General features: G+C 56.9%; 1 protein-coding gene across 25 annotated transcripts in view; it reads left to right on the plus strand.

Annotated features, from left to right (window-relative positions):
• GRIN1 (glutamate ionotropic receptor NMDA type subunit 1) overlaps positions 1-19,831 on the plus strand; it is a 37,825-nt gene extending 17,994 nt beyond the window's left edge. For 2 of the 25 annotated variants that reach the window (XM_068211616.1, XM_068211618.1), the window contains 16 exons: positions 110-284; positions 1,628-1,772; positions 1,867-1,950; positions 3,104-3,239; positions 4,089-4,216; positions 4,397-4,561; positions 4,811-4,929; positions 5,617-5,729; positions 6,213-6,361; positions 7,041-7,198; positions 7,570-7,731; positions 9,398-9,507; positions 10,529-10,674; positions 12,270-12,521; positions 13,256-13,366; positions 16,187-16,885. In XM_068211616.1, coding sequence (XP_068067717.1) covers positions 110-284; positions 1,628-1,772; positions 1,867-1,950; positions 3,104-3,239; positions 4,089-4,216; positions 4,397-4,561; positions 4,811-4,929; positions 5,617-5,729; positions 6,213-6,361; positions 7,041-7,198; positions 7,570-7,731; positions 9,398-9,507; positions 10,529-10,674; positions 12,270-12,521; positions 13,256-13,366; positions 16,187-16,390 — 2,357 coding nt within the window. In that variant the 3' untranslated portion in view covers positions 16,391-16,885. Of the gene's footprint in view, positions 1-109; positions 285-1,627; positions 1,773-1,866; positions 1,951-3,103; positions 3,240-4,088; positions 4,217-4,396; positions 4,562-4,810; positions 4,930-5,616; positions 5,730-6,212; positions 6,362-7,040; positions 7,199-7,569; positions 7,732-9,397; positions 9,508-10,528; positions 10,675-12,066; positions 12,109-12,269; positions 12,522-12,667; positions 13,007-13,255; positions 13,367-15,075; positions 15,272-16,186; positions 16,886-19,310 lie in introns of those variants that run through there. The other 23 variants (XM_068211629.1, XM_068211631.1, XM_068211626.1 and 20 more) reach the window with 20 other exon arrangements.
• Positions 19,832-20,815: the final 984 nt, after the last annotated feature.

A 20,815-nucleotide genomic window follows, 5' to 3' on the forward strand; every position in this document is an offset into this window, starting at 1 on the left:
CTCAGCCCGCAGCCACGTGCTCGCTGTCCCAAGAGCCGGGCATGGGAGTGGTGCCGGAGCAGCCAGCGATGCCAGGAATGCTGACCCGCCTCCCCCTCTGCCGCGGCAGGAGTGATCGGTTTGCAGCTCATCAACGGCAAGAACGAGTCAGCCCACATCAGTGACGCTGTCGCCGTGGTGGCCCAGGCCGTGCACGACTTGTTTGAGAAGGAGAATATTACAGACCCACCGCGGGGCTGCGTGGGCAACACCAACATCTGGAAGACAGGACCCCTTTTTAAGAGGTATTGGGGAAAGGGTCCTGCTGGAAGGAGCAGAGGACCTGGTGGGGGAGAGCTGGAAAAGGTGGGAGCATATAGAAAACGTGCAGGAGGACATGGTGACTTTGTTCAGGGCCACTAAAGCTTTGGGGCATGTGGCACAGGACTGCCTGCACTCTCCTGCATGATTTGGATGTGAGGGCTACGTCTCTCCTAGAAAACTCTCCCAGGCTTGGGCAATGATACCCAGTTTTTCCAGGCTCTTTTGGCATCATCCTGGTGCCCAGCACCAATTCAGTCCATATCAACCCATGCTACCCTGGGCAATGCTTAGACAGCTGGGATGTGTGGGCAGGGAATGAAGGAGGAGAAGACTGGAGACCATGGTCTCTCCAGTCTGGAGCTTAATTCCATGGGTGGAAGTGGGAGAGAGGGGGATTCTGCCCAGTCAAGGTAGGGGGATATTTCTGTCCCCTTTTATCTCAGTGCTGCTGACACGTTTCCTGCTGGGCAGGCATGGGTCCAGTGCTGCATGCAGGGCTTGGTGGCAAGAGCTGTCCATGCATGGGACAGGTTACCCTTGGCTGTAGCAAAGCCTGGTGCTGTGGATTTGGAGGCTGGAGTGCCACAGATGGGAGCATGTGCCTGTGGGGTGCTGCTGCCAGGGCAGGGGGATCAGCAGGTCCTGCATGCGCTTTCAGACCCCATTCTGCAGGTGCTGGGGCCACAGGGGCTGGGCCTCGGTGCAGTAGCCACCTCCTGCAGGCCTGGGGTCTGTTGAGCATGAGAGCTGCAAGGCCTAGAGATGGTTTTAGAGGCATTTCTGGCATCCCCTGCAGTGCCAGTCTTTGGCATAAGCGAGTGAAAGCTGTTATTCACAAGCGGCTCAAGCAATCCTTGTGTGTCTCTGCTATCACCTTTCCAGGGTTTGGGGGCTGGTTCTCTCCTTGGTGGTGTTTGTGTGTGTTCCTGGGCCACTAGCCAGGCTGGGATGGGCAGATGCCAGGCACAGCATCAAAGCTGTAGCAATGGGCACACCTCCCAAGGAACCCCAGAGGAAAGAGTCCTTGGGTGCTGTGGGATGGATCATTCCAAAGGGCAGTGGGACTGATCTGGTGGAGAACAAGGGGCAATGACAGCAGATATGGTAGAGAACATTTGGGGAACTGATTCCATGCACCAGGAGGGAATGACCACAGGTCTATGAACAGACCATAGGTAGCCTTGGCTGGACTTGTACAGGGTAGTGAGCTTATGGCAGGTAACTGAGAGGAAGCATTTGCCTTTGTCATGCCTTGTGAGGCGTCTCAGTATGCCTAGAGCACAGCAGGTGTTCTAGGTTGTCCCAGCTGTGTTTCTGTCCATAGGGTGTTGATGTCCTCCAAGTATTCAGAGGGTGTCACCGGCCGGGTGGAGTTCAACGAGGACGGGGACAGGAAGTTTGCCAACTACAGCATCATGAACCTGCAGAATCGGAAACTGGTCCAGGTTGGGATTTACAACGGCAGCAATGTACGTGCAGGCCTGGACTGGGTAGGGAGGGGTTGGGCACTGGAGTGTCCACCTTGACCTCACGTCCATCTGCTTCCTCCGGGATTCATCTCAGGTCCTGACCAACGACAGGAAGATCATCTGGCCAGGCGGGGAAACTGAGAAACCTCAAGGCTATCAGATGTCAACCAAGTTGAAGGTAAAAGCAGATGGCATTAGGGGCAGAGCTTCTCAGCTCTCTGTGTGTTGGGCAGTGACTTCATCTGCCTCCCACCTCCATGGCTGCTCTGCAGCTGGCAGCAGCATTTGCAAGGCTAGGAGAGGATATGGGAGAGAAATTGAGAAGGTACTAGAGCGTGTTCAGAGCACAACTTTCAACTGGAGTCAATCTAGATAGGGTGGCAGGGATTTTTGGGTTTGGAAAGAGACAGGAGAGAAAACAGTACAGAAAGGGTGGAGGGACAAGGTGCTCACCGTGTCTCATGGGAGCCAGAGGACACCTGTCACAGATTTGCGAGAAATACAAGGATGGGCTCCTTTGGCCAAGGCATGGTTCAGCTCTGTCAGACAGTGCAGAGACCAGGTGGAAACAGATTCAAAAGGAGATTAAACCCTCTTATGGAGGGTGGGTGGATTGGTGGCTGCAAGGCTGAACTCAGGAAATCCCTGAGCAGCTGATGGCCAGAAGCTGGAGGTAACACTGGCAGAAGGTCCCTCCAGGCTTGCTTTGCTTCTCATGCTCTTCCTCTAAGTGTCACTCAGCAGCCCCTTTAGTGACTGGACCCTGGCCAGGCTGGTCTTACCAGTATGACCACTCATTTGTTGTACTGTTCATTTGTCCAGCAAGGGAAATCCCATTCCCACTGGCAGTGTTGTCCCCACAGAGGTGCTAAGGGTACGTTTGTTGTGATTGCTGCTTTACTGAAAGGTCCAGGGCGGGACTGAATCACCTGCATTAACTTGGGGCAGTGTCTAGAGCCCCTTTCCAGGCACTAGTCCTGGCTGTGTGGTGTCTCCCATCAGTTTCCTCTTAGGGAAAGAGATTTTGAGGCTCAGATGAAAGTGCCACATGAAGGAGGACACTCCTCACTTTGAGTGCAGGGAAAGCAAATCTTCTTGGTGCTCTTCTTTGCAATGCTGTGTTCACAGTTGGAATTCATGACCTTAAAGGTCTTTTCCAGCCTAGAGGATTCTCTGATTCCACATGCCAAAGCCAGGTCCTGCTGCTGGGCCGAGATGGCAGCTGGGGAGGGCACCACGGCTCGTGTGGGGAGGGCAGCCCAGCTCCCACCATGAGAATGTAGCTCTGGAGGGAGACACAGACCAGAGGGTGTTTGTGCTTCACCTTACAGATTGTGACCATCCACCAAGAGCCCTTTGTGTATGTGAAGCCCACTCAGGCAGATGGGACGTGCAGGGAGGAATTCACCATCAATGGAGATCCTGTCAAAAAGGTCTTCTGCACTGGACCCAATGAGACCATCCCAGGTAACTCAGTCTGGTGGGGACTGCCATTCCAAGAAGTGGTCCCAGGGAGGGTGCTCAGTCACACAGGAGGCCCAGAGGATGAGGCACAGAGCGGCGACAGCACAGCTGGCCCCCAGACACCCCCCATCAGCTCAGCCTCACAGCAGTGCTGTGCAGGAGTTGGGCCCTGGGATCCAGGGGTTTGAGCCCAACAGACTCCCACTGTCTCTCTTCTGGATGGGCATCAGGGCTGCTTTGAGCGATTGCATCCCGAATTTCTGTCTCCTGACATGTTCCAGTTCTCTCTGCCTTGATCTCCAGTAGCAGCAAGGACCCCGAGGCACGTTAGCACGTGCTACACTGACACAGCATCAGTTTCAAACTGTCACAGAAACTGTGTCAGGATCAGGAGTGAGCACCTGGTGTGGGGTCTGAGCTGCTCAGCAATGCCAGGCTTGCCCAAATCCACCTGAAGGGCATCCCCTTGGCTCATCACACCCTGCTGTGCACAAGATCCCCCGGAGTTGTGTCCTGAGCTGTGTTCAGCCTTCTGGGCTCATGTCAGGACTCCTCCAGCACATGCACTGAGCCCTCTCCTTGCTCTGCAGTGGGTGGGTAGCACCCCCTCTCAGCCCACCTCACTGGGACATGGCAAAGGAATGGGACCCCTCTGTCCCCAGGCTGCCCACAGCCACAGTTCTGGAGGCAATGTGAGGGTGGCCAGGGAGATGGCCCTGGAGGATAACGTGGTTGCATCCCACATGGAGCCAGAGCCGTGGGGTGGCTGCCCTGACTGGGAACAGGCACAGATCCTCTGTGGGGCCCCTGGCTGGGGCTGTCCCGCCTCATCCCGTTCTGTCCCTCCCCCAGGCCGTCCCACCGTGGCACTGTGCTGCTATGGCTTCTGCATCGACCTGCTCATCCGCCTGGCAGGCGTGATGAACTTCACCTATGAGGTTCACCTGGTGGCTGATGGTAAATTTGGTACCCAAGAGCGGGTGAGTTTGGGCAGCCTGTGATCTTTCTTTGCCTGTATCGTGTGTTAAACACCCCCACGCCCTTCTCCTGAGCAGGGTGGGGTGGAAGGGCAATGCAGGATTCCTAAGAAGTGCAGGGTCCTGGCTGGTGGGGGATGTGTGTCAGGGCAGGGGTCTGACCCGGCCTTGGCTTCCTGGCAGGTGAACAACAGCAACAAGAAGGAGTGGAACGGGATGATGGGGGAGCTGCTGAGCGGCCAAGCTGACATGATTGTGGCTCCCCTCACCATCAACAACGAGCGGGCTCAATACATTGAGTTCTCCAAGCCCTTCAAGTACCAGGGCCTCACCATCCTCGTGAAGAAGGTATGGTCTGGCTGGGAGGTTTTGTAGAACATGGGAGGTGCCCGTTCCCCAGACTGCAGTGCCCAGTGCAGCCCCTGCAAATTCCAGGCTCCAGGCTGCTGGTTTTAATGCAGGCTCTTGTTTGCATCAACCTGACCCTTCCTGAGCAGCAGGGGCTTGGGGCAGGGCAGGCCCCCTGTGGGTCCCTCCAGGCGGGCAGGGTGCAGGTGTGGGGGGTGCCAGCACCATTCCCCTCTCTCCTGTGTGCAGGAAATCCCCCGCAGCACCCTGGACTCATTCATGCAGCCCTTCCAGAGCACGCTCTGGCTGCTGGTGGGGCTGTCTGTGCACGTGGTGGCAGTGATGTTGTACCTCCTAGACCGATTCAGGTGAGTGCAGTTTGGGCCACTCGAGATCTGGAGGGGACAAGGAGGTGCTCCTGGGAACTGTCCCCTGTGCCCCTTGCTTGGGCATGTCTTGCAGCCCTTTGGGGGCTCTCACAGGGACTTAACCCACCTGCTCTGCCCCACCAGCCCTGGGCTGAGGCTCATGGCCCCTCTGGCTGCCTAAGCTAAGGGATGTGGGCACGTGGGGTACCCAGCATGTGGGGATGCGGGAACACACCTGTCAGACCAGGTGCTGTACAGATACCTGACCAATGGGACTGTCAGCTTCTGGGCTCTGAGAGAACTTCCTCTCAGCCTTTCTTGGGCCTGTGGCAGCTCCTCTGAGGGCACCTGTCCCTGCCTCAGCCCTGTGCCCAGAGGCTTTGATGGCTAATCTGCAGGGAACCCTCTATGCTGCAGTGGGAGAGGCTTGAGCTGGCCAGGGTCAGATGATCTTTCTGGTCTGGAGAGAGTGTGATGGGACCAGTACCAGTGTGAGCCAGACAGGGCTGCAGGTCAGCACAGGGGACGTGCCAGGCAGTGGGACAGATTAGGGAAGAGCTGCCTGGGACCAGGCACAGTCTGTAGGAATGAGAGACGCAGGGCTGCCCCAGGACACGTAGGGCACTGTGGGGAGCCCTGGGAATCAGGGTGAGGGGAATGAGAAGGGTTCTTCATCTTGTTTTCCAGCCCATTTGGCCGGTTCAAAGTAAACAGTGAGGAGGAGGAGGAAGATGCCCTGACTCTCTCCTCAGCCATGTGGTTCTCCTGGGGAGTGCTGCTGAACTCTGGCATTGGAGAAGGTGAGTCACAGCTCACAGCAGGACTGCTCTGCCCTGCAGCCCAGGCTCTGAGCTAGGCAGGCTGGAGGAAAGCCCCTGCCCTCTTTCACAGCCTCCCCCTCTCACATGGTTCCTGTGGGACCTCATTCCCCAAGCCCTCCCTGGAGCAGGCTGATAGGAGATTTGGTGATGCTGAGTATTGCACGTTTGTGGCAGCTGTCAGGGCTTCCTGCCAGCCCCAGCACTGGATGGGAAACAGGGCAGGGAAACTTGGGCTGGATCCCCTGCCCAGGGTTACCCAGCCTCTCAGAGTGGCACACAGTGCCCTGGAAGGAGCTGGAGGGTTTTTTTGTTCAGGCAGTGCAGAGGCTCCTTGCACAGCTGCTGGCAGAGCAGATAGATGGTGCACATCAGCAGATGCCACTGGGCTGATGTGGATTGACACGGCTTTGGCAACCAAGCCAAGCCCTCGTGGTGCCACTGATCTCTCCTCTCTCCCTGCAGGTGCTCCCCGGAGTTTCTCTGCCCGTATCCTTGGCATGGTGTGGGCTGGCTTTGCTATGATCATTGTGGCTTCATACACTGCCAACCTGGCAGCTTTCCTGGTGTTAGACCGACCTGAGGAGAGGATCACAGGAATTAACGACCCCCGGGTAACGACCCCTTGCTTTCCCTTTCCCTGGGGCATATTACATAGCTTGTGGTTCCCAGAGCCCTGACTCACCATGGCTGTGATCTGTGCTGGGGGGTCCAGACCCAGGGAGGTCTGCCTGGGCTGGTGCTGATGAGTCTGAGCCCTTGGCCTGGGTGGGAATGGACAGACATGGGCAGGGATCAGCAGGAAAACAACCTGTCCAGAAATAGCCTGTCTGCAGTCAAACTGCCTGCCAGTTCCTGGAGAGCCTCCTCTAACCAACGAGGAAACGATTCATTATGGATGAGTTATAACTAATGAAACCGTCCCTGTGGTGCAGTCAATACTCTCCACATGCCTCAAATCCATTTCCTGCTCTGGCAAGGACACAGCCACAGCTCATCAGCCCAGGCACACAGGAATGTGCCCTGCAGCAGCATCCCACACCCTCCTGTGTGCCCTGCCCGGTATGCACAGGCCTCCTGCACCCTCAGTGCCACCGTGTCCCTGTCCCATATCATCCCCTGCCCCGCACCATGGTCCCAGAGCATTCACTGCCCCGTGGCATCCTCTGAGGAGATCAAGGTCTTCTCTAGGGAGCAGGTCCCTGAAGGAGATGGGAGATTAGGAAACAGCTTTGGGGTGAGAAAGTTTTGCTGGTGAACAGAAAACATTGGAGCCCTGCCCTTGCCTTTCAGCTGCGCAACCCCTCGGATAAGTTCATCTACGCCACGGTGAAGCAGAGCTCTGTGGACATCTACTTCCGACGGCAGGTGGAGCTGAGCACCATGTACAGGCACATGGAGAAGCACAACTACGAGAGCGCTGCCGAAGCCATCCAGGCAGTGAGGGACAAGTGAGTAGGGCGAGACCTTGCCTGGCCACGCTGGGAAGGGCTTCAGGAAGCTGCAGCTGGGTGGAGCAAGCAGGGCAAAGCTGGAGGGAGCTGTGGCCAGAGCATGGCCTGATGGGACCTCCCAGCTGGGGCTGGGTGGGATCTGCCCAGTCCTGGTGCGCCCCAGGTCTCGGTGGGGAGCACACGGTCTGCGTGGGGGTGGCACAGTGAGAGCCCTGGCCATGGCCTCCCTTTCTGGCCTCTTTTCTTCTTTCAAGGCTGGGTGGCTTCAGTGTTTAAATTAGGGCTGGGAGCGCCCTCGCTGCACCCACGGAGGCTGCAGACCAGTTGTGCTGCCCAGCCTGACCCAGCCATCCTCCCTCTGTGTCCAGCAAGCTCCACGCCTTCATCTGGGACTCGGCGGTGCTGGAGTTCGAGGCCTCCCAGAAGTGTGACCTGGTGACAACAGGGGAGCTCTTCTTCCGCTCTGGCTTCGGGATCGGGATGCGCAAGGACAGCCCCTGGAAGCAGAACGTCTCCCTGGCCATCCTCAAGTCTGTACACGGCTCTTGGCATGGGGCTTGCCTCAAATGCTGCTCGTGCCAGGCACTGCCAGCCACCCTCCAGACCTCTGCAGGGACAGGAGGACAGGGCCCTTCCATCCTGACAAAGGGACACTGAGTGACTGGGGTGGGCACCCACAGCCTGAGCTGCGGCTCGCAGGGCTGAGGAAGCAGCAGAGAACTGGAGGGAGGGCAGAGCAGGGCAGGGAGCAGGGTCATGGTCAGCCAGGGGTGCAGGCAAAGCTGGCAGAGAGCAGCGGGGCCATCCAGCACGGGTCTGTGTGAGCAGGGTGTGGGTGCTGCCGTCGCCCCACTCCTCCCTCAGGGCTCAGCCTGTCCAACAGCATTGCAGCATTGCACTGCCCTAGTTGGGTCATGCAGGGCTTTTTTCTTTCTACTCTGGCTACTCCTGTTACACAGGGATATGTCAGGGCCCCCTCTGAGTCCAAGGCTTTTACACCAGTGCTAACCTGCAGTGTGGGGTGTCACAAGTCAGCCTGATATTATGGGTGAAAAGGGATTTCCTTGTAATACTTTGGAAATGCCACACTCGTTGCAGAGAAATGTCATGATGGAGAAACAGGCAGCTGGGAAGCAGCAAGTGAAGGGAGGGAGCGCTGGGAGGTTCATTTTAGGACAGGGTCAGGAGCCACCAGGGTCCTGCCCAAGATGTAGAGGTGTAAGACCTGAGAGAGAATGGCCAGGATGTGGAAGATGGGCAAGATCCAGGGTGATGTAGGGAGCCATGGACCCCATCTGTGGGATGGTCTTAACATGGTGACGGGTGGCAGCAGGACAGATGGGATTTGGGATCACCACATGAGAAGCCTGAAGAGGCCACAGGAGTCCTCAGTGTCCTCCTGGGAGAGGATGGGGAAGCCCAGGGCTACAGATAGCCCAGGAAGGTGTGGGGGTGTACCAGGAAAAAGAGGGAGGAAAGTGCAGGGAGCCTGTGAGGATATGTGCTCTGTGCCCACTCCATCGCCAGGAGCTGTTCAGGCAGGTACTGTGAGGACACAACTTGTGTCCTCCCAAGCTGTGACACCGAGCTGTGACACTGAGCTGTGACACCAAGCTGCTGGGGTGTCCCAGCCCTCACTGTGCCCTGCAGGGAACTGCCAAGCAGCAGTGCCCTGACCTAGAGAGTGCTGGGGTCACCAGAAAGGACTGGGGTCCATCATTGCCTGGGCTCCAAGTGTCCCTGGCAGGCAGAGGAACTGTGCAGGAGGGAGCTGGTAAATGTGGTTCATGTTCACTCCCTGCAGCCTTCTCCAAGAGCTCTTGGAGCACTGCCAGCTCCATCCTTCCTTGGGAACACACCTGACACATGGCTCTTTTGGCAGCAGGCACTGTCCCAGAGCTGCTGCAGGGGCAGTGGTAGTGGGGAGCGGTAGGTGCCCGCTCACAGCACTGCACTGTGCTGTGTGTGCCCACACAGTGCTGGCAGCCCTGCAGAGAGCCCACACACGCTCTGTGCAAAGGCCACACGGGCACGGGTGTGCACACACAGCCAGCACGTCCCTGGTTCCTGTGCTGGGAGGCTGCAGGCAAGTGCAGAGCCCTGGGATGGAGGGCACGAAGGCACAAAGAGTGTTTGCCCCAGCTGCCTGTGACTGGTCCCCAGTGACTACCCTGTCCTGTCTCCTTGTGTTTCCAGGTCCCACGAGAACGGCTTCATGGAGGATTTGGACAAGACTTGGGTGAGGTATCAAGAGTGTGATTCCCGTAGCAATGCCCCAGCAACACTCACCTTTGAAAATATGGCAGGTTTGTTCTGCAAACCTCTTTCTCCCCCTTCGCTGGGTAGCCTGCTTTTGCTCAAGACATTCTCCTCCCAGAGGCTCTCATCTCAGGCCAAATCTCTGCTGCTTCTGGGTTTGTGCTTTCCTAGTGCTGGGAGGCTGCTGAGGTGGGCTGCATTCCCACCGTGCTCAGAACAGTTCCATAAAGCTTCCCCCACCTTCCCTGGGTGCCCTTCTTGCCAGTGGGGCTGCTGTGGTGTGAGCATGGCTCCCCTCCCTCTGCCCTGGCCAAACTGTGGCTGTCACAGTGCAATCAGAGCTGGCACCAATGCAGAGAGGAGAACAGCACCTCCGGGGAGGAAAATGAGAACCCTGCTGCAGGAGGGGGCTGGAGGCGAGGGGCAGCCCCCCAATCCTGAGGAGCCCTGGGCAGGTCCAGAACAAGGATAATTGATAGAGAGGGGTTTCATCTTGCAAAGACTGCGAGAACCCTGAGACAGGCTCTCCCTTTGCACTGAGGTGGTGCCGCTGGTCCTACAGCCAGACAATGCAGTGATGAGGGATGAGGGGTGTGGGATGGAACCCTGTCCTCACCAGCACTGCTGGCCAGTTACAGGCAATGGAGAAAGCGGGCATTTTGCTCCATCTCCTCAGACACCACTGCAGAAAGGTCAGCCCCGAGGGCTGCAGGCATCCAAGGACAGCACAGAGCTCTGCGCATGGCTGTGCTTCCCGACGAGCCAAACCGGAGCACCAGGGCTGGGTTCTGGCACAAATGGCCCCACGGTCCTGGGGATGGGTCTGCTCTGGGGCTTGCCGTGCCTGTCCCCAGCATTGCTGCAGCTCAGTGCCCTGTGCCCCCCCAGAGCTGGCATTGACACCCCTCAGGTGCCCAGGCTGTGTACCCCTCCCGGCCCTCAGGACTGCGGGGAGATGGCGGGGGGACCCCGGGTTGGCAGATGCTCCCATCGCTGAGCACGATGCAGAAGAAATGAGGGGTCATGTTGCAATTCCACTGCCCCCTGTAACTTTCCTGCTTATTTCAGGTGTGTTTATGCTGGTGGCTGGAGGTATTGTTGCCGGGATATTTTTAATATTCATAGAGATAGCTTACAAAAGGCATAAGGACGCGCGGAGGAAGCAGATGCAGCTGGCGTTTGCGGCCGTTAATGTGTGGAGGAAAAACCTGCAGGTAGGACAAACCGTTTTTAGAGCAAATCTCCACCAGGTGCGTTTTCCATTCCTTCACCAAATCAGTGAATGCAGAGCTGTGGATTAGCATGGGGCCCTCTGTCCCCCACCCCACCCCCCGTAGCTCCAGCTGGGTTAACTCGGTGCCTGTTCAGCTGTAGGGTGGTGTCCCTGCCTTCTCCCCGGGAGCTGCCCCTGCCTGATGCTATCTCTCCCAGCAAAGCTCCAACAGGGCGGAGGCCTGGCCCAAACATCCCCAGTGGAGCTTGGGATGGGGACTTTGCTCTGCTGGGGACCACATGCCAGAGCCACACCTTGCCCTGGCTGAGCAGGCAGTGCCAGCATGGCTCCTTGCAGGTTCTGCCCTGCTGCCCGGCTCCAGCCACGCTCACCAGCAGATGGGAGGGTCAGTCTGCTGCCACTGACCATCCCTGCCTGGTGCTCAGGTGGAGGAATGCTCCAGGGATGGTTTCCATCACCTCCCCTTCCCTGCCTGCTCTGCAGCAGCGTGGTAGCCCTTGCCATACCCAGGACCAACTCCAAAAAGAGGTGGTGCGTGCTCTTGTCCTTTGGAGACAAGGACATCTCCCCACACAGGAGCCAGCAGTGCCCTGTCAGTGCCAAGCCTCCCTTGGTCTCCTTTTATGGGGCTGTTGCTCTCCCAGGCTTCTCCTGCTCCTGCAACATCTCTGTGCCGCTCAGGCAGGGAAGCCCAGGAGGGTCAGAGGTGCCTGACAGTGACACTGAGCCATGGGCACGTCCGTGGGCCACCAGCCTCACGCTTCCCTTCCCCTGCTGGCTGAGTCCCACAGTGCCCCTGACCCCAGTATAGGGCAGCTGGAGGCTCTGTCTGAGTTGCCCGGGCTGGTTTTTCCCTTGGGGGAAGCACAGCGGCGTTCGAAGAGCAAGAGCTCCTTTAGGTGGCTAAAGGACACTGCTGCTCGGAGCAGAGCCAGCAAGGCAAAGAGAGAGAAGGAGGCTCGGGGACCCCGCAAGGAGCCCGGCCGGGGCCCTGGGGAGCAGCGCTGGCTGGGGCTGCGGGGGGGCTGCCCGAGAGCAGCGAGGGGAGCACGAGGCCAGGCTGCTGCATCCTGAGAGCTCGCTGGGTTCAGTTCACCGGAAAGAGTCTCGGAAAAGCCATTTCTCAATTTTTTTTCTCCTTTTTTTTCCTTTTTTTTCCTTTGCTTCCAAAAAGCAGCAGCACCGAGGGGGTTAAGGCTGCTGGGACAGAGCACACTAGTCGCACTGCCATTTTTCACTTGCCAACCTTCTAGAAAATACTGCACTGGGTCCTTGGGCAGAGTCTGTGGGACTGTGAGCAAAGCATGCTGCCCTGTGGGGGTAAACAGCCTCATGGTAAAGAGCCGTTTGACATTGTAAGACTTTTCCACAGGAGGAAACGTCAGAGCACTAGTATCTGGTACATTGCTAGAAGGTAGGCAAGTGGAAAGATTTATTTGTTAAAACAAACAAACAAAAATAATGGTTTTTGGGATCACAGTTTTGCCATGGCTATTTCCTGAGATGCCATGGAAGAAAAAGACATTTCATTCCATTCATCTTGCTTTCCTTTCCGTTTGTGCATGTCCGCAAAAGAGAGAACTGAGAAGGAGGAGCAAATGTATCCCCGAGCATGCTCTACGCACCAGCGGGATACATTTTGGTTACCCCCGTGCGGTAGCAGAGCCAGACCTGGTCACTCCGTCCCCCGTCGGAAAGGTCACACTCATTGGCACGAAAGCAATTGGGGAGGACTCGTTGCCAGCGCCCAGCGCCGAGCGCGGCCGGGCCCCCCGGCCCGCGGCCCCCGCACCATGGCGGCTGGTGCTCCCAGCCTGCGCCAACCAGGTCCGACTCGCTAACTCCAACGCCTGCATTTTTCAGTTCTGTTTCTCTTTGAGTTCATCCCGACCCGACGACATCATGGCACTAACGCTTTGCTTCCTCCCTTTCTTTTCCTTTGTATTTTTTTTTTAATTTTCTTTTTCTTCCAGTTTCCTTTTCGTTTTTTAGCCTGTTTTACTTTGGAAAACAAACCAAACCACCACCAACAACCACGTTCGGCTTTGCACAACTGCATCATTTGAATTTTTGAACACATTTTTTTTACAGAATATTCATACAATGACTTCTCTTTCAATGCAGTCCTCTCTCTCTCTTGTGGCACTAGGATTCAGCCTCAGAAAAGGCCCTGAGCACTTTTTTTTTAGTGGTAGGTGCAGCATCTCACGTCTCGGTCCAGCCAGGCTAGCGGTGGAAGCGAGGGGCAGGGCGCCAGGCAGAGCATCCCCAGGAAGCGAGGTCACCTGTGCCAGCCTGGCTGCAGACACCAGGAGAGCAGGGCTACTTCCCAGAGGGGTTCCCAGTGCTCCAGATGCGAGGCCAGCCCCCCGTAGCTGTAGCAGTGTGGTGGCTGTGCCATAGCCCTGGCTCACGGAGGCCCTTGGAGCACTGGGAGTGGCAGAACACCTCCAGTAGCTTTCTCACCTAAATGAAGGCCATGACACGGGGCAGTATTCAAATAGATTTAGAGTTTCCAACAACACACTAGAGATCTAATTACTTATACATATTCATTTTAGGATAGAAAAAGTGGTAGAGCAGAACCTGACCCTAAAAAGAAAGCCACTTTTAGGTCCATCACCTCCACCCTGGCCTCCAGCTTCAAGAGACGTAGGTCCTCCAAGGATACGGTAAGAGGAAGAAGAACAATTCTGCCCTCTCTCTTTCTCTCTCTTTCTCTCTTCTGCCATCCCATCGACTGCCACACACCCATCCCGAAGCTGCCAGTGTACATGCATAGCTCATGTTCGTCACCAGTCAGTCAGTCAGTCAGTGAGTCAGTCATCCCGTGTACCTGAAAGGATGCTGGGATCCTGGAGGGCAGGCAGGAGGTGGCTTGGAGTCCTGTGATGAGTTGGGAGATGCAACTGAGTTTTTGTTTTGTTTTTTTGTTTTCTTTTTGCCTGGATGATTTCTGATGTTCCTCTCTGTGCTTTGCTCACCTTACTGGTGCTGACCTCTTGAAACTGATGACATTTTTTCTTTTTCTTTTTCTTTTTCTTTTTTTTTTTTTTTCTGTTCCTAAGTGTTCCTGTACCTGTTTGTCATTGTATGCCTAAAAATAATCACCCCGATTTAATTTGGGCACCGTGTCACCTCACCAAGAGCCATGCGTGTCACACTCTCTACATGTGATTTTTGTTTGTGACAATTAGTATTCGGAATAGTCCTCGCACAGGAGTGACAGCTGTCTCTGGTTATCATCAGCAGTAATGCAGCTCTAGAAAAGAGATGAAAAGGCTCCAAAGAGGAGGTTGTTAAAGACCCAGCCTTGGTTCAAACTCGTGTTTTCCACTGCTCTCACATAACCAGAGAAAATTTCCAAATTGCTGCCTCTAAAGCCAGCTGTTTCCAAATGTGCAAATGTGTCTGCTCGTGCTGGAGCTTCAGACACTTCAGCGTCAGGTTGGGCTGTTGGTCTGTCGGACTGAGCCGTGTCCCTCTGCATGTCGCCGTCTGTTGTATGACACTCTGCACTGTGGCTACTCTGTTGTCTCGTGTGGCAGCGCCCGCTGCGTTTTGCTGCCCGACCTCCTGGCGCAACGGGCTTGCCAAAATCCCCTCCCCGGGGCGACCGGCGGGTTTGTGCCCGGGGTTGCTCAGAGCAGGTCCCCGCCAGGCTGCCCAAGGCGCTGCGGGGACGGGGGGACGGTGGCAATGCGGGGAGATGTGGCCCCCGTGGCGGGGTGCCCCATCCCCAGCCGCAGGCTTGGGCGCCTCGGGGACAGCATGTGGTATCGCAGGGGGTCTCGGGGCCACGGCTCTGTGTGAGAAATGGAGGAGGCTGCCTTTGACACCAGCGCAGGCTCCATACCAAGAAGCTCCTGGAGCACCCCTGGAACACGGCCCTGGGGACAGCTGAGCCCTCGGCGGGGCTCGACTGCCACCATCTCACACAAATGCTCCTCTCACTGTCACCTTGAAGCCTGGAAGTCATGGGGGAACACCCACACTCTTGCCACTCATCATCTGTACCCCCCAGGGAAGATGGGCATCCCTGTCATCTCCTGTGCTGCTTCTGTGCTCCCTGGGTGGCACCTTGTCCCAGTAATGCCCCCATGCCTGGGGTCCCCTCTCCCCACTGCTGCTCCCCCTGAGCAGCTCTGCAGGGAGGTCACAGGTTGTGTCTTTGTGGCCTGAGCCATGACAGGGGCTCAGAGGACAGAGGACACAGAGATGGGGTGGGTGGTGCAGGGGGTGGTGTAAGAGTGAGGAGGAGGAGGAGGAGGAGGGACAAGTAGAATGCAGAGAAAATAGAGGGGAGAAAAATGGGCAGAAATATCTGCATGTGCTGAGTAGACCCCCATGTTCTACTGTGTTTGGACTACTCCACGATTAGGAAACCAAGGGGTCCTGTCCTGAGAAAGCAGCATCATGATGGTGCCCTGGGCACCTGGGAGAACCAGTGCCACCGGTGAGCAGAGAAGGGAAGAACCCAGGAAAAATGGGGCAGCTGGTGTGTGGCACCCCTGGTAACTCCCACATTGCTCCTTCTTCAGGGAATCCTCCTGGTCCTGATCGTGCTCCGTGGTGTGGCATCCATCCTACACCAACCCCCACAACCCACAGCCCTGTCTGCCCCATGTCAGGAGAACCCCAATGCCCTGAGCTGACCAGGCCCAGGGCCCACCTGCACCACAGGTCCCATGGATGGGCAATGGAGCTGTTGTTTCCCCTTCCCTGGAGTCCAGCACAACACAGGGCTCCCCATGTCTGGGTCCCGGTCATGCTCTTCCTGGTACATTGTTCATGGGCAAGCTGTGGAGGGAGATGACCCCACTCATCCCAGAAGGAGATCCCCAGTTTGGGGACAGCTGCATGGTCAATCATTCCCCACCACTCTGAAGCCTGTCACAATGCTCTGCCTGCCATGGGGTGTCATGGCCAGGGTCCCAGGACATGTTCCCAAGGGAACTGGGCTAGCTGGGGCAAGAACAGGCCAATGGGGTGAACATCCAAGCCAGCATGGCCAACTTGGAGGCTAGCAGCTATGGCAGGAGGTCTGTGGTGGAGCGAGCTTTGTGGTGATGTTGGGCAGACCTGCTGGTTGCTCTGCAGGTTGAGCAGCCAGTGGGAACGGGGTGCTGCCACCAGCTCATGTCACAGCCTGTGCTTGGTGACCTCCTCTTCCATGCAGCAGCCCTGGCTCAGAGACCCCAACGCCCTCCTGCTGGAAGGCCCCATGAGTCCGTAGCATGCTGGGGCACGTTGCCTGGGGTCCTTGTAAAGACGAGAAAGCAGCGAGGTGCTCTCTTTCATGATGCTCAGCAGAGCTGCGGGCCCACACCAGGTCTTAGATGGGCAAGGCTGGAGAGCCCTTGGAGCTGGAAGGCCACGCTGACCCCAGCCCCGCGGGCTCTCCTGGCTAGCGAGCGAAAGACGCAGACCTGGCGGCCTTGCTTCTTTCCTTTCCGTTGTCGGGAGTTTTAAAAATGGATTCTGCTCTGCAGCCCTGCAGAATGGTCCCTCAGGAGTGCCAGAGAGACAGGCTGGCACCATGGAGCCAAGACAGCCCTGGGAAGCTTCCACCCCACTCTGAACGTCCTAGCGCCCACCATCACCCGAGCTGCACAGCCTCTCCGCGGCACATCATCCCCACCGCCCCAGGAGGAGATGCATGTGCTCCCCATAGGCAGCTCCTGCAACTCGAGTAGCACTGGCAGAGCTGACGTGTCCATCCATCGCAGCCACCCACGATACTGCAACCCCACAGACGCCATGTGAGACGCATAAACCACACAGACACCTCCGAGCCGGCACATTGCGTAGACACGTATCGAGGTGCACAGGTCCCTTAGCCCCCCGCATCGCCAGCCCCGCAGAGCCACACTGCCAGCCCCAGTGACACACGTCCCACAGCACCGCCCCGCCGGGGCTGGCGCTGGCCGCGCTCAGCCCCATGGCCGTGGGGATGGTGCCAGAGCTGGGTGACAACCGAGGGGCTTCCTGCAAAAGGTCACCTTTTCAGTGAAGGATCAGCTGTCCCAAAGCCAAACGCTTCTTGGCTGAGAAAGAGCCTAGTTTTTGGCCCAAAAGAACCAAAAGTAGGTCAAAGACAACTTTTTTCTTTTTTTTTTCCTAAAGGGAAGTTGATATTTTCTACAGCAAGATCGCATTTAGCTGGAATCCTAATTTTTAATGGGAAAAACCCCACAACAACAAACCAAAATTCTTCCAGAAAATCTTCCACCAGCCAGGGACTACCATATGAGCCCAGTTAGGTTGAAGTCATTTTTAAAGACATTAAGTTCTTGTCTATATTTTCTTCCTGGTTGTCATTTAAAGTTTTTGGTGCCTTCACTTCACTTCCATACCTTAACATGTTTGAGTCTCTTCTACGGTTAATATTGATTAATTTCTTGGCTTTATAATGTTTGGTTTGGGGATTATTGCACCATCCCTGTAACATAATTTACCTTAAATTACTGATATGTGCTTCTAGCATTAGTCCTACTTTAACATAGTTTTGATATGACCGTTTTCTTGCTTTTTTTTTCTTTTTTTTTCTTTTCATTTTAATTTTTATTATTAAAAATTGCATGCATGAACTTTACACACAAAAAAAAAAGTAAATGAGAATGTTACCCTGTGATAACTCTGTGATTGGAGGAGATATGCTTTCAAATCAAAAGCCATGCTCTTGTATTTTAATTTTTCTGGCCAGATTGCCCATTTCGCTTGGTTGTTCTAGTGTTTCCCAATCCCAGAGCTGTGCAGAGAGGCCAGAAGGCCCCAGCCTGCCCTGCTACACCACTACAGCAGCCACATGCACACGTGCACTGAGGCACACACACTCACACAGGCACACTTCACTTCTTCCACCCCCCTCACATCAGGCAGGATGTTTAACAAAGGACCTTTCTTCTACCCATTCATTTTTGTATCTCCAGTTCCTCCTTCTTCTCCACCAGTGAGTCACAGCCTCTCCCCTTTCCCAGTCACCTCTCCTCCCTGCAGGAGTCAAGCCCCATCCCACGAGCACACACCTCCCGGCAGCTCTGCCATGGAAACACTGCATTTAGCTGGAATCCAAATTTTTCACAAGGAGGGGGTTGCTGCACCCGATTTTGGGAGAGAAGGGTGTTTTTTGGTGGGCTGCTGAATAGCCACGAAAAGCTCCCCACCAGGGCAGCAGAGCAACATCAGGATGGCCTCGGCCACGCTCTCTGTGCCGACGGGCGATGGCCGAGCCGTTGCCCCTTAGCAAGGCAAGGCCATGGCCAGGAATTCCCAGAGGCTCCATTGGAATCTTAGCCAGTGCCCTAAGTGGCAGGGTGATCCCCTGAGAGGTGGCAGGGTGATTCCCTGAGAGGCTCCCTGGGTGTCAGCACATCCCAGCATGGTACCGGAGAGACGGAAGCGCGCTGGCTCCCGGCCCAGCTCCCACCAAGGGGTCCCGGGAAGCACAAATCCGGGCTGGGCAGGGCAGCCCCAAGGACCCCATGCAAGGCTCGGGGGGTGGCAGGAGGCAGGGTGTGCAGCACACAGGGTAGCCACAGTGCCAGAGCTGCTGGCAGTGCCGCGAAGGCCACGGCCACCATCGACCAAAGCAGAGCAGGGGAAATCCGTCACCGAGGAGCCCCCCAGAGCCCCTCAAAACATCAGCCCTCCTGGGCAGGGTGGTGCGAGGGCTGGGAAAATGTCACTGGAGAGGGTCTGTGCTGCAGCACATGAGACCCACAGAGACCCTTTCCTGCCCTGGCACCGAATTAGGACCCCAGAGAGCAGCACAGGATTCTCCAGGCCACAGCAGGGCTGGACAGAGCTTCCAGGTCAGGGTTTGGAGTTTGAAGAGTGGAGCTGGGAGAGGAAGGGAGTTTGGAAGGAGGAAGGGAGGAATTACCTGCCCCGCTGTAAATTCCTGCCTGGGGAGGAAGGACGTTTTTTTCTTGCCCATTGATGGGTATTTCTGCTCTGTCCCCTACTTGCTGATGGGACTGCAGCAGGGGAGGGCCCTCCCATGGCCTCTCCCATGCCAAGTCCCCCCATTTGCAAGGAGCTCAGAACCCCAAATTCAGACCACATCCCTAACACAGGCCATATTTTCACATTAGCAATCAACGCCACACTTTATCACGAACCAACCACGCCACACATCTCACCTGCATGAAAGGATAGTCTTGCAGGGTCATTCAAGCAAGGAGGTGAAATGCCCTGGCCTCAAAGCACAGCTTGATCTGGCACCAAAGAGGTGCCAAAACCCAGCCAGACCCTCCAAACACAGGTTTAGGCGTGGGCTGGGCTGATGAGTCACAGGCTTTGTTTTGTAGCCCTCCCAGAGCAGAGAGGGCCTGGCTCAGCGGGTGACGTGGCAGCCACGCTCTGCAGAAGCTGCAGTACGCTCCTGGTGTCCCCTCTGCCCAGCTCCAGGGTGCTTGGAGAGTGTCTGCAATGACCTCTGCACAAGCGTGGATGGCACTGGGAAGGGGACCTCAGCCAGCAGCAGCTTTCAGGGCGTTGCTTCACCCCCAGGAGATATCCTGTAGGGACACATGGGATAGAAGTGGCAGCGGGGACAAGTGCCAGAACTGCCTAACACTCTTTTCTCTTTGTCTGTCTATTTGTGTGTTGCAGCAGTATCACCCCACCGACATCACTGGCCAGCTCAACCTCTCCGACCCCTCAGTCAGCACTGTGGTGTGACCTTCTCCCCGAGGGCCATCAGTCCTTGCCCAACACAGTAGGAAGGCACAGCCAGGACTGCCTTTCAAGGGACACTGATGGGTTCTTCTGGGTGAGATGGGAGGAAAGCATCCTTCATCCATACACAGTGACTCCATTGTATATCTCCCTCCCTTCCTAGGCCTGCTGCCATGCTCGTGCCCCAGGAAGCACGGCAGAACCAGGACAAGGCTTGGACTTCACTGTACAGAGATAATTGCTTCCAAACAGTGCCACAATAATCAGAATTGCCACTGACTGGCTCCGTGCAAGGGGAAAGGACCGCAGAAGGCACACGGTGCCTGCTCTCCCATGGTAGCAGGGAAGAGCTGGTACCAGACCACAAACACGTGCTTAACCTCACAGGCTGCAGCCTTCTGAGCACACACAGCCCTTCAGACGTGTGCTCCATGTCTCCCACCACCTGGAGAGCTCCAGCCATATGCCCACGGTCCTGAGCAGCTGGAACAGCCAGTCCTGGTGCGACAGCTTGGCACATGTTCCTGCTGTGCCGAGTGACCCTCACGTCCGCCACAGGGGCTGGAAGATGTGTGCTCTGCTCCTTGCAGGGGATGGACCCTCTTCCCTTCCCTCCCATCGGCCCATGGCTGTGACTCGGTTCCCGTCCGTGGTCTGGCTGCAGCAGGAGAGCTCCCGCCCGGCAGCCCTCCTCCCTGAGCTAATCGCGGTACTCGGAGCCCATGGAGTGCCGCCAGCCAAGACCCCAGCTCCCACCTCTCCTGCACAGAAGACATCCCCAGGACCTGGCCACGGCCAGCATGTAGCACTCACACAGCAGCTCTCCTGGCCAGGAATTCTCCACGGGAAATGGCTCTGGATGGTTGCACTGACCTCTACCCCAGCTCCACACTGCCTCAGCACCAGCAATGCAAGGAGAGATGCTGCGGGCTGGTCACGGCTCGCTGCAGTGCTGCAGCGGCCGCCCAGCCTGTCTGCGCTGTCGGGGCACCACGGCCAGCACTGGCAGCTCCCCTGCCACCCTCACCTGCAGTTCAAGCTTGCCAGCAGCTCCCGCGGCATCCCTGAAGCCCCAGCTCACGGCGCTCCATCTGCCTGAACCCGGAGACGTGGAAAGCAGATCCCAGTTCGGGAGAAGGGAACCGAACGAGCCAGGCTGGCGCCGTCCATCCCCGCCCCGTCCTCCCCTCGAGCCCACACAGCTACCCCAGCACCCTCCCCGTGGGCAGCGGGGACGGAGGCAGCGGCACCGGGGGTGAGCAGCTACGGCAGTGCACGGGCAGCGTCTCCTGCCAGCGCGGAACACCCGCCTGCAACGTGGTACCCAGCCCCAGGGCACGGACTGCCCGCCCCCGGCCCCAGGCTGCCCCCGCGGGCAGGATTTTCACATGGCAGCTGAGGTCTGTGAGCATCGTCCCACTGACTGCTGTGGCTCCATC

The sequence above is a fragment of the Anomalospiza imberbis genome, chromosome 21 (genome assembly GCF_031753505.1).
Source record: "Anomalospiza imberbis isolate Cuckoo-Finch-1a 21T00152 chromosome 21, ASM3175350v1, whole genome shotgun sequence".
NCBI classification, from domain to species: Eukaryota; Metazoa; Chordata; class Aves; order Passeriformes; family Viduidae; genus Anomalospiza; species Anomalospiza imberbis.